At 48.0% G+C, this 13,156-nt stretch overlaps 1 protein-coding gene across 1 annotated transcript; it reads right to left on the minus strand.

Moving 5' to 3' along the window:
• Nucleotides 1-4,634: 4,634 nt before the first annotated feature.
• IGSF8 (immunoglobulin superfamily member 8) lies at nucleotides 4,635-12,456 on the minus strand. Its single transcript, XM_072647384.1, has 7 exons — nucleotides 12,259-12,456; nucleotides 8,184-8,561; nucleotides 7,202-7,663; nucleotides 6,339-6,746; nucleotides 5,671-6,084; nucleotides 5,222-5,354; nucleotides 4,635-4,975 (listed from the first exon to the last, which is right to left on the minus strand). Exons 1-6 carry the CDS (start codon nucleotides 12,308-12,310, stop codon nucleotides 5,239-5,241), a joined length of 1,830 nt encoding a protein of 609 aa, XP_072503485.1. The 5' UTR covers nucleotides 12,311-12,456; the 3' UTR covers nucleotides 4,635-4,975; nucleotides 5,222-5,238.
• Nucleotides 12,457-13,156: the final 700 nt, after the last annotated feature.

A 13,156-nucleotide genomic window follows, 5' to 3' on the forward strand; every position in this document is an offset into this window, starting at 1 on the left:
GGTAGATTGGTTACAATGTTTTAATGATGAGGAAATGTGAGCAGGAATAAAAGACATCGTCCAAGGATTGTATGACAGGAAGAGAAGATGGACTATTCATGTGGTAAGAGGAAGGGATGGCCTATGGATAGCCCATGTGCTATACCTTTGTCTTCACTTCAGAAGAAAGCAAAGAAGGTTTCCAGTATATTGGACAGACCCCAATGGCAAACAAGTGGGAAGACATCACATAGACAAGAGTTTCATAGAATGGACCAATATGGATGAATTGTGATCTATGTTGTTGGAGGAAAAATCCCTATGGATGGAATTACAGATATCTTTAAGTACAAGAAAAAAATCCTCACAGCTGTCCAAAAATGGAAGGGCTTGCCCTCATAAGATGTAATATTGCCATTACTGGAGAGTTTCAAAAGGCAGGTAAATGACCCCTTCTAAGCAATGTCATGGAAGGAATTCCTACTCAGTTTAGGAGGTACATGTCTGCAGCCCCTCCCAACTCAAAAGATTCTGTGATTCTTAGTTCAGTCTTTGAGCTGAGAACCATGGTTGTGGAAAGGGCACCGGATTGGCAACTGGGAGAGCAGTTTTGTTTTTGACACTAACTAGTTGTGACCTTGAACAAGTTATATAACTTGTCTGTGCTTTGATTTTCTCATCTGTCCTGAGAGGGGTTGGATTAGGTGATCTCTGTTAGCTGTGACATTCAATTCTGTGATCAGGGAAGTGAGTGAAAACTCACTCCAAAAATGCAGAGATTCAGGGGAGCCTCTCTGTTGCCTGGGAACAGGAAAATCCATTTAGAATGAGCTGTGAGGTGGGGCCATCTGTGAAATTTCCTCAAGAGCTGGAGGCAGAACTATGTGCTTGTGTGTCTGGATACACAAAACTAGAGTGGAAATACTCACATTCATACACACTGTAGATTCTAGTTCTGTTTTTTTCATCCCCTAAGTTACCATCAGTGACTTCTTTTCTATTGTTGTCATAGGCAGAATGATGGTCATAAAGGAAGATGGGCAGAGGGCCCTGAATCTGGTCCAGGGTCCAGGAGATGGGAACTATGGGTGGAGAGCGCAAAACTGGCGACTGTATAAAAGTAGGGGAGCTGCTTCAAGGATTTTCTGTCCCCAAAGGCTGAATGAAGTGGTCAACAGAATTGGGGCAGTTCTTTGATCTGTACTCTCACTTGTATTTGGAGCCCAGTTAAAGTTCACCTGAGCAATAATAGCTCATACAACTCATGTGACCTTAGCATAGTGCATGGAACTGAGGTCAGATGGTATGTGTGATGAAAAGGGACCTGAATCTCCCAGGGGGAATCTCAAAGAATTTTAAAAATCATCAACCTTAATGAAAATGTAAGACTTTTCTACAACATCTCTAATAAATGTACAGCCTCCACTTTCACACTTCTACTGTGGAGGAACCCATACCTTCCTGGGGCAACTCATGCTGGGTTTTTTATTCAGCTTTTAAATTTATTTTTTATTTTTTAAAATAGATTTATTCAATATTTTATTTTCCCAATTATATTTTAAAACTATTTTTAACATTTGTTTTTTTTTAAATTTTGAATTCTAGATTTTCTTCCTCCCTCCTTCCCCACCTCCTCCATCCCACTTTGAGAAGGCAAGCAATTTGATATAGCTTATACAAGTGTAGTCATGCAAAACATATTTCCATATTATTTATGTTGTGAAAAAAATAGGCCAAAAAAAGAAAAATAAAGAAAAATTTTTTAAATTATGCTTTGATCTGTATTCATCAGTTCAAGAATTTTTCATCATACATCTTTATTGCTAAGAATAGCTAAGTCATTCCCAATTGATCAGTGTTGCTGCTGCTGTGTTCAATGTTCTTCTGTTTTGCTCATTTCACTTTGTCTCAGTTCAAGTAGGTCTTTTCAGGTTTTTCTGAGAACATCCTGCTTGTCATTTCTTATAGTACAGTAGTATTTCATCACAATCATATGCCACCGCTTGTTCAGCCTTTCGCCCAAATGATGGGTGTCCCCTTAATTTCCAACTCTTTGCCACCGCTAAAAGAGCTGCTAAAAATATTTGGGTACATATAGGTCCTTTTTCTTTTTGTTTTTTATCTCTTTGGGATACAGACCTAGGAGTGGTATTTCTGGGTCAAAGGGTATCGTTTTATAGTTCTTTGGGCATAGTCCCAAATTGCTTTCCAGAACAGTTGAATTAGTTCACAACTTCCTGGACAATGCATTAGTGTCTCAAATTTCCCACCTCCCCTTCAACATTTATCATTTTCTTTTTCTGTCATATTAGCCAATCTGATAGGTATGGGGAGGTACCTCAGAGTTGTTTTAATTTGCATTTTTCTAATCAGTAGTGATTTAGAGCATTTTTATGTGACTACAGATAGCTTTGATTACTTCTTCTGAAAACTGACCATTTATCAATTGGGGAATGGCTCTTATTTTTATACATTTGACTCTTTTTTACCTATTTGAGAAATGAGACTTTTATCAGAAAAACATGCTGTAAAATTTTTTGCAATTATGATTACTGTGTATTTCCCTCCATCCTATTTTCCCTATTTATCCATCTCTCTTTTTACCTAATCCATTCTCAAAAGTATTTTGCTTCTGATTACCACCTTTCCCTATCTGCCCTCTCTTCTATCAACCTCCTCCCACTTCTCATCTCCTTCCCTTGCTGCTTTCCTATAATATAGATTTCTATGCCTAACTGAGTGTGTTATTCCCTCTTTGAGCCAGTTCTGATGAGAGTAAGGTTCAAATGCTCACCCCTACCTCTCCCATCTTCCCCTCCACTGTAAAAATTCTTTCATGCCTCTTTTGTGTGAGATGATCTACCCAATTCTACCTCTCCCTTTCCCCTTCTCCTAGTGCATTCCTCTCTCATCTCTTTTTATTTTTTAGATATTATCCCATCATATTCGATTCACACCCATGTCTCTGTTTATATTCCTTCTCATTGCCTTAATAATGAGAAAATTCTTAGAAGTTACAAGTATTATCTTCCTTTATAGGGATGTTAACAGTTTAACCTAATTGAATCCCTTATTTCTGTTTCGTACTTACACCTCTCTGGATTCTTGTATTTGAAAGTCAAATTTTAATTCAGCTCTAGTCTTTTCATCAAGGATGCTTGATGAAGTTCTCTGGAATTCACTGAATATCCGTGTTTTTTCCCTCTGAAGAATTACAGCTCAGTTTTGCTGGGTTGTAACTCTAGCTTCTTGGCCCTCCAGAATATAATATTCCACACCCTCTGATCCTTTAATGTAGCTGCTCAATCTTGTGTTATTCTGACTGTGGCTCCATGGTATTTGAAGTATTTCTGGTTGCTTGCAATATTTGCTTCTTGACCTGGGAGCTCAGGAATTTGGATATAATATTCCTGGGAGTTTTCATTTTGGGATCTCTTTCAGGAGGTAATTGGTGAATTCTTTCAATTTCTATTTTACCCTCTGGTTCTAAAATATCAGGGTCAACTTATGCTGTTTTGAATAAATGCAGTTACTAGAAAATATTTTCTTACATTGAACATATATCTGTCTCCCTGAAACTTCCACCGATTGACTGCAATTTTGCCTCCTGGGTTCAATTCTAATAGTAGCTCATATTTCTGTCTTTGCTTTATGGCTTGCAAAATGCTCATTTGCTCCTTGTGATAGCCCTTTGGGGTGAGTGCTAGAGAAATTATCTTCATTTATAAAGAAATAGAGGTTTAGAGAAGTCAATAAGCTTTTCCCTGATCACACAGCTAATATGTTGGAGGTAGAATCTGAATACAGGTATCTGCTCATTCCAAGTCCAAACACTCTTTCCATCACACTGGCTTATTATAGCAACCTAAAAATTTCAAATGGCAACCCTTCAGATACTTAAGAACAGCCACCCTGGCCTTCTCAAGCCTTCTTTTCTCCAGACTAAATAATGCCAGTTTCCTCGGCCCATCATTTATGCTGTGATGTTGGATCCTCACCATCCTCCATCCACCTTAAGGCATCCTTGATTTTGTCAGTCATTACGTGTCATGTAACGTGGCATAATAAATTAGCCACAATACTCCAGATGGGTCAGATCTAGGCAAAGTACCACGGGACTATCACCTCCCTCTCCTGGACACTGTCTCTCAAGGCAACCTAGTTTCTTTTGCTTGTATTTTTGCTACATCATCACAATGCTGATTATACTCAACTTAGAGTCCCCTGGAATTTCCAGATCTTTCCCACATGGACTGTCCCATCTCCCCCTTCCTGTTCTTGTACAGTTGACCTTTTTTGAACCCAATGGTGGGTTTTTATATTTGTCTCTATTAAAATTCATCTTGTTACTATCAACCCATTTCAGTCTGTAGAGATTTTGCAGTCTTTTGATTCTGGCCAACCAAGATATTTGCTTCCTTCCAGATTTATGTCAGGCCAAAATTGTACCTGGATACAAATCACTGATAAGAATATTGAAGAGAATAGGGCTAAACAGAGCAGCAGAGAACATCTGTCCAGGCTGATATTGATCCATTAATTTATAGGCTTGTCAGTCTTTACTATCTCCCTTCTATGGTCCCCCTCTACATATACATTAACACTAATTCCAGCTCCTTAGGAACAGAAAGAGGAAGGATATGCCTAGTACCAGATTTTATTTAAAAAACTTTTATTCACATTTTAGAAAAAACAGTTTTGGGGTAAGGGGTAAGGTCAGGTCTATGGAAAGGGGAAAAGGTCAGAAAAGTGAGCCAGGATTTGGGGGACACTGGGGAGAAGGGCACTGATCTCCACTTGAGGCAAGTAGAAGGATTGGGGCCGTGCCTGCGGCTTTGGAAAACCTCCCAGCCTGGCAGAGCAGAGGGGGAAATCCTGGTTCCCCCCAAATAAATAAACAGGGCAGGAGACAGAAGGGCCAGATTGGGAGTATAGGGTAGAGGAAGTTTAGGCAACTGACGTTGGACTGGGAGTTGAACTGGAAGACTTCTTGTACCTACAGAAACAAGAGAAAGAGTTGAAGGAGAATGTAAAAGGTGAGTTTGGGCTTGTTCTCTCACCTAACCTCATTATGGTGCACAGCCTGATACCCCAAAGGAAAACAGCCTTGAATGGATACGTAGGATCTTGGGGCAAGGACATAGGGTAGAACTAAAGCATCTAATGTCATAGCCTTTCTTCCAGTGGGAAAAGGTCAGGAGGGTAAGGAGTACTGCTATTTCTGGGGGTCTCAGGATCTCACCATGGGTGGGTTAGAGTTCACCGCTTTCTCAGTCTTTTCATGAAGCAACAAGTGACAGTGCTAAGGATGGTGATGCCTGTGACCAGGGCAGCCCCTGTACCCACCAGCAGGGGCACAAACAGAGTATCCAGGGCTGAAAAGGAAGAAAAGAAAGAGAATCTGTCAGTGACATTGTCACCCCTTCTCCCCGCTTTTCGTAGCTTTGGCCTTCCCCAAATCTACTCCTCCGATTCCCAATAAGCCCTCTACCTACACCAGCTTCAGTTCCCACAGTTCATGGTGTGGATAAGGGGGTGTGATTTAAGGGGCTCAAACATTGCTCTCCTTTCTAGAAATCCTCTAAGGTTTACAAAGTGTTTTCCTCACAATAGCCCCATAAGGTAAGGGCAGGAGTCAAAGTTGAATGTATGGGGGTCACAGTATAACGGTTGTTGAGGGAGGTTACTCACGAAGGGTGTAGGGGTAGACGGTGATGGGCTCAGAACGGGCACTGCCTGCTTGGTACCAGCTGTAGTCGGCATGCTGCACCCAGGCACTGGGGGCACAGTGGTATACTCCCTCATCCTGTGGCCCCAGCTCATGTAGTCTCAGTCGGTGGCTTCGGGGCCCAACCTGCTCCACACTGACAGCACCTCCACCTGGCCGGATCCCCAACTCTGCCACACCATCCCGGCCCATGCCACCAACCAGTTGGGGAGGGGGTGGAACCAGGCCTGGCTCTCCTAACCGCTCCACCCACCAGCTGGTGGCCAGCCTTAGTCCTGGGGGCCCACCCGTCACAGAGATATTGCAGAACAGGGAGGCTGTCTCTCCCCGGTACACCGTGCCCCCTGCCAGCCATGCCACAGCTTCCAGCACCACACCTGTGAGGCACAGGAGAATGAAGATTTGGGGGAGGTCAGCGAATTATGGAATAGTGACCTTTGCCTGCTCGAGCCGTTATTCTGCATGGACCCGCTTTGAACAAGGAGGGCATCACTTTGGTGGAGACAAAGGTATTACTTGGACAGAGGACTCGGAGGACTTGGCATCCTCCAGATGACCCCCTCCCCCCCTTTAGGAACTTTCTTCATGCTGATATAAATTTTACCCCCTCAGTCCCTCTACACACTCTTACCTTCTTCCCTCACGTGCACAGGGAGGGGCCGAGAACGAACACTGGCAGCTTCCCGAAGCCGGGCCCCAGGTCCCCGAACATAGGCCCGTGCCAGGCAGCGGTAGGTGCCCGCATCAGCAGGCCTGGCTGCCTCCAGCCTCAGACGGTAGGTAATAGGTGCCACCTTTTCCATGGAGATATGTCGGTCCTCGTAGCCTGGGCCCAGGCTGCCTATGCCCTCTGTGTCTAACTGGGCCACTAGGTGCCCAGGCCCAGGGGCCCCTGCAGGTGCCATCTCCCAGCCCACAGAGTAGGCAGCATGGGGCCCTGGTGGGGGCAGTGCCCCTGATACATTACATAGCAGCTCTAGGGGCTCTCCAGGGCCTACCCGCAGCTCCCCAGGGCCCACAACTACGGCCAACTGGCTGGCTGAAACATACAGTGGGGTGGGAGGATCAGAGAAGAAAGAGGTGATTACTAAGTAGTCAGGATATAGGATTCTTCAACCTCACAATCATGACTTAAGTTTCTCATCCAAAACAATATCCTTAAGAAAGATTTCACCCCCATCCTCCCTCTTGGGAAGAAAAGCAAACTAAAACAGACTGCATCAGACAATCCTGCCTTCATCCTTAAGCCATGTGCCTGAGGCCTGGCCACTGCCAATTCCAGGGATCTGAATAGGGGAAGGCCCAGAAGCAGATAATGGGGGCATCAATGCCAACCCACGCTGCTCCCCAGGAAATGAATTTCTAGAACCAGCCTAGGCTCATCTTGTTCAATCTAACACCTAAAACACAGTGGGCACCTATCCCTGCCCCAATTTTGCTATGCCCTCTTTAATACCAAGCCAAAGGCCCAAATTGGTTGCTAGGAACACTCACCAAGGGTCTGCACATCCACATGGGCCAGCACTGCCCGCTTCTCCCCAATCTGGGCCCAGCTGCCATCAGGGTCTTGGATCCATTCAGCAGCAGTGCAGTGGTAGGTGCCAGCATCCTCTGGCTGGGCACCCCCCAGCACTAGCCGGTACTGCTCAGCACCCTCTTTGTTCAGCCGCAACTCGCCTGCAGTCAATCGTTCAGCATAGGGTGCCCCAGCCTCCACTGCCAGGTCAGGCCGAAGCCCGGCCACCTCTTGTAGGGTTGCCCTCCCCACAGGTGCCTCAGGTACTGCCCGCCCAAAGGACACTGCCAGGTGTGTGTGTTCCTGGGTGCTCGTCCGAGCCACACAGCCAAGGGCCAATTCCTGGCCCTCTGGAACTACCAGGCGTGGCGGTGAGGATGGGCCCTGGCGGCCTCGGGGCCCTGGAGGGGCAGCAGACACCTGCAACAAGTCTGGAAGGACTAAGAGAGAATAGTTAGAATGAGGATTGTGGTTGTGCACATCAGGAAGTTGAGATCTTAAGCTGCTTATTCACACACATATACACATGTGTGCACATATGTATATGTACATATACGTATGTGTATACATGTATATATGTCTATTCTATTTCCCCAAACAGATAAGAAAATCTTAAGAGGGTAAGCAAAATTCCCTCTTCTCCAAGCCATGTAGGTAGAGCTTTCCAAGTTGCAAAGAAACTTCTGTAGCGTTCCCACTAGACCTTTCTGGGGACTCCCTGGGGCTTCCCCAACCAGAACAAAAAGGGATGCTCAAAGTGACTTCTTTTGAAAGGCTGTGTGGTATTGTGTAAAAAATACCAGCCAAGGAGCCAGCCGGCCTGGGTTCTAGCCTTAGCTTTGCTGGGACTTTCTTCATCATGGATCAATAGTTGGACTCAACCTTTAAGGTCCCTTCCACATCAGCAATTCTTTAACAGAGAGAATGCTCCACCCTCTCATGCCCCAGCAGCCCTGGTACCTCTTAGTTCCACCTTGCCACTGTAGCTGCCTAGGTATCGGGCATCAGTAGATGGTGTGTAGCACTCATAAACACCAGCATCTTGGGTCTGCAGGCGTGAGATATGAAGCAGCACAGCATCATCCTGAAGCCGCTGAACCTGAATATCTCCCGATGCCACCCGGGGTCCAAACACAGCATATGAGAAGCGGCTGTCCCGAGTGCTGATTATGCCCAATGCTGATTCAGGGGCCTCAGGTCGGTAGAGAAACCACTCAAAGTCTTGCTTCGAGGGGGGAATCTCATAGTTGGTGACGTTGCAGGAGATGGAGATGGCAGTGCCTGCCACTCGGTACAGGGGTCCCTTAGGCATCACCACCTCCCGGGCACCACACACACCTGAAGGGAACATTGGGCATGTCAAGGATGACAGGACCCCTGATCTGAAAGGTCATTCACCAGCAGGGCACCTGGGAGATATTGGGAGAATGGGCATCTGGGTCTTAATCATAAATGAAAGCGGTAGAGCAGAAGAGACTTATTCCCTGCTTCACTCTTCCTAGATCTCTCTATTCTGCTTACCATCACCATGTCTCCTTCAGAGATGGCACTGTGAGGGTGGGGGAGGGTTTCCCTGATTGTGGGATTCCCAGAGTGGGAATGGGCATTTCCTATCATGTATTCCACTGATACCAGCTTGCCCCTCTGCCCTTAAAAGATGGGAAATGAGTGAAGGTCAGGTTCAGAAGGGCCCATTGTCTCAGCTGCTCATACTAGTAGGGGCTGTGCCACCTGGGGCCATGGAACAATGGAGCCAGTAGCCCCAAGCTGGGCAGGGCCTAGATGCAGATGGAGTCATTCCTCCTCCCGGGACAATGCGCTATCCCCCACTACTACCCTCTCCAGCTGTGGACGGTGAGCTCACTGATTTCTCCACCTCAATAGACAGATACTCCTGCAGCTGAGGCCATCAATGCCAAAGCCTGCCCCCATGAGAGCCATCATGCTATCATCCTCCCCCGTAGAATCTTGACATCTCTAACAGGATCCTCTGCCAGCCTCCCCAACTTATCTTACTGCGGTTGGCCCCTTCTGTCTCCCAAGGGCCTAAACAATAGAGCCTGACTTGCATAGTGATTTGCATCTAATTTACATATTCATTTCATGTCATGCATCATGTCAACCCTCTCCTTTCCCTCTCTCTAAAGTTCTCATAGGCTGAGCACCTCCCTCCATGGGAGAAGGGGATGAGAAAAGATCCCCACAGATTGTCCAAACCCCCCACCCCCAAGACATTCCTTGTTGAGCTTTGCTGGAGGTCTGTTCCCTCTCCTTATTTCTCCCACGGTGCCTTCAGTTCCAGGGCTGCCTCACTCTCCAATATTTCTCTAGTTATCTTTACCTTCCCAGGTTCCCATGGGAGTGTCCCTGGGGATTAGGGTTGGAGGGAAACACTAGCGCCAGATGAAATCTCAGGTCGAACTGTCATGGCCTGACTCCTCCTCCCACCAGAAAAACGTGGGTTCTTACAGCCTCAATCATCTAGTGTTCCAGAACCCTTCAGCCTGGAATTCTGAGGCCACTTCCTATTCACCACTTTCTAACAGGGACCAAGAAGTAATGAGGAGAACTGGGAATCTTTGATTCTCAATTTCCCCTAACCATCTCTAACATTCTCTAAAATTCACGGCTGCTTCTTCCTGACTTGATCACCTAAGGGTCAAAAGAATAGGGGGAGGATTAGATGTGGGACTCAGGGTACAATGCATCAGTGCCAGGCACATAGTAAATGGTGAATAGATGCTTTTTGACCAATTGATAGTGTGCAATAATATCATCTAGGCCTTTACAATTTAATCAGTCTACATGCGTTTTCTCATTGCATACTTACAACTGCCCACTGGGAGGAGTTTGTATAAGTATTATCATTCTTATTTTGTAGGCTTAGAGAATTTAAGTAATTTGCCCAAGGCTAGTAAAGCATAATTCTCTTTCCACTTTTATACCACTGTTTCCATTCCATTTCAACTTAACATTAATGGTCCATATATATGGGCAAGTCATCCCACCACTCTAGGACTCAATTTCCTCATCTGTAGAATATAAAATTTATGTGAGATTATTTCTCAAGTTCCTTTTGGTTCTAGAATTTTATGAGTCTGTGAGTCAGAAGGGCCCAGCCTCTAGAAGGTTTCATAACCAGGGAGACAATAAAGAGACCAAACCACTACCAAGTTACCCAACTGTATCAGGTCTGGCCTTCGGTTTATAAGAGCGGTTCTCCCCACTCCCAGACTCCTACACCTGCAAGTTGATGCTCCATGATCCCCATGGGAAAGCAACCCTCATCTTTGGAATTGACCACTACAAGGTTTATCCCAACCTACTTCCTCCTTCCTCCTACACCCATCCTCCCCCTTCCCCCAAAAAACCCTTAGGATTCCTGCCTGAACATCATACTGCCTATCGAGAAAAGCAGGCTATGTGCTAAGCAACCATTTCCCGTGGGTCCCTACTTCTCCAGCTGCCCAGCCCCAGGGACAGGTGGGGAGAAAAAAGACATCTTCTTCCAACCATCATGACCCAGGAGTCCACTCAGTGAGCTGGGGAGTTTGGGGACATCATGAAGCATTAGCAAATCTCTGGCCTAAAAATAGGTGACTAGGACAATTATTACTGACACTCTACCAATTCAGACTCAAATATTAAAATAAATACTGGAGAATGAAATGGGGCATCAGTTTTCTACGTTTAGAATACAATTCAATCCTTCCACTGTCTTACTTCCCCCAACTCCCTATCTTCTCCAGGAAGCCCTCATGCGCAGGTCAAACAAACCTTAACTAGTTATTGACTGACATCATAAATTGCACATGTTCCCACGACACCTTTTTTGGGCATAGGAAGGCACAAGGCCTAAATTTCCTGTCTGCACTGGGTAGTTCCCCTACACACAGCAATGCCAGGGGCAAATGGTGCTTAGAGATTTTAGGATTAAAGACTCCAAAGAGATCAGCTGATGTTATCAGAGACTGACTTCCCACATCTGTCTTTGCCAATATATTCTGAGCCCCACACTTGGTAAGACTGGAGGATGGGGTAGATTAGAGCAAGGCTTTGTGATAAAAGAAAGTCCCCATAACTGCCTATAGCCTAGCCACTTAACTGCAACAGCTAATGGAGGGGACAAATGGTCCAGGAAGGGAAATATGGGTAAGAAACCTATAATAGTGTGGACACTGGGGGAGGAGGGAAGGGAGATGAGACAGCTGGCTAGAAAAGGGGTTAAGAGCCTGATGAAAATTCGGAGAAAGTAGAAGCCTTGGGTTAGAGGAGGAGGAGGGCAGAATGGGCTGGAAAGGAGCACCAAGCTGAGAGGGATCTGGAAAGCTAGGACACAGTAAAGGAACAGAGAAGGAACCCAGAGTTGACCAAAAACGGGGGGGGGGGGGGGTAGGGTCAAGAGGGGTCACTGCCCCTGAGGAAACAATCTTCTAGTGAAGTCAAGGGGGCAATTAGGGGAGACTTCAAAGATTTTGGGCAGAGTCAGCCCCTTGGCCTCCTACCAGCTCTGAGGCAATTACGAGGGCGGGCACTGCCCACGCCTAGGCCAGGCACAGAAAGCTGCAGTACTCCTAGGGTCTAGCTATGCTGGTACAGAGAAACGCACCCGGGGTGGTATGGCACCCCAGAGATTGGCCATGGCGTTCGAGTTCAGTGGGGTAGCTAGCCCCTTCAGCAGCTCCTCGCCCCGTCCTCCCCCAAACAGCTGGAGAGGAGGAGCCTGGAGCTGGGAAGCCCCTTTCCCTCCCCCTGCCCCTCTTCCTAATCGGCTCAGCCGGAGGCCACAGACGCCAGCTGGGCACAGTCCTGCGGGCCGGGGGTGGCGGAGCCCCGGGGGCGGTCAGTGCGGGGCTGAAACGAAACTCCCAGCCCCGGCGCCCCGGCGGGGCAGAGGATGCCCTGGTCCCCGCCAAGGTTGCTGCGCCAAACAGGCGCAGGGGAAGGGGCAAGGCTCAGGCGGGAGGGGGCGAGCCGGGCGGGCGGGACGGAGGGCAGGAAAGGCACGGGGCGATCCGCGGCTCCGCTTCCTTACCAAGCAGTAGCAGCAGCGGCGGCAGCCACGGAGTGCGCCCGGGGGCTCCCATGCTGCGCGCCGCAGAATCCGGGGGGCGCTCGGGCTCTGGGGGGCCAAGGGCTCGGGGGGCGCATGCCCGGCTGGACGAGAGAGGCGCACCAAGCCCGGGCGGCCGCGTCCCCTGCTTCCTCTGCCTCCTCCCCGCCCGCCTTCCCCCTCCCTCCCCTGGCGCTTCTGGGCCAGGCTGGCCCCTCCGCTGGGCAGGACTCCGCCCAGGCCCCGCCTCTGCCCAGCCTCTTCCCCTCCCCTTCTCCGGGGGCCAATGGTTGGCACTTGTCTCCCGTTCTGATTCCCAGTGCCTCGTCCCCTGGCGCTGCCTCTCTCCCCAGTCCCCTCCAGCTTGCCCCAAGGGCCTCGCTGGCCCCCCAACTTCAGGAGAGGGGCGTACCCCTTGAGGGGGAGAAAGAAGCCAGGAGCAAGTGACGTCAGCGAGGGTTTGGGGGGGGCTGCTTCCTTCTGGGCCTTGGGGCCTTCCCAGCTGGCTGGGAGTACCTGGGGGGAGGGCTGGGACAAGTGAATGGGTAGGCTCAGAAAGAAGGGTGAGAGCACACTCAGAGCTTCGTGGAAGAATGAAAGCTCGCTGCTTTTGGTCTCCATTGCTGCTAGAAAAAGAGAGAGGAAACTTATGCAACAGGAGGAATTTCGTCTACGTGGAAGAGCTGAGACCAGACCCGGGGTGGGGCGAGAAGGGTGCTGCCTGCAGGCCTGGGCTGGGTGAGAGGATCTACCTCGGTTCCTTCCTGTCTGGCACTTGTGATTCACAGAACCACAAGATTTAGAGGTTGAAAAGAGGGATCTGAGGTAGACATCCTCTAATTCAACCCCTCATTTTGCTGACAAGGAAACTGAGGCTCAG

This window comes from Notamacropus eugenii, chromosome 2, assembly GCF_028372415.1.
Source record: "Notamacropus eugenii isolate mMacEug1 chromosome 2, mMacEug1.pri_v2, whole genome shotgun sequence".
NCBI classification, from domain to species: Eukaryota; Metazoa; Chordata; class Mammalia; order Diprotodontia; family Macropodidae; genus Notamacropus; species Notamacropus eugenii.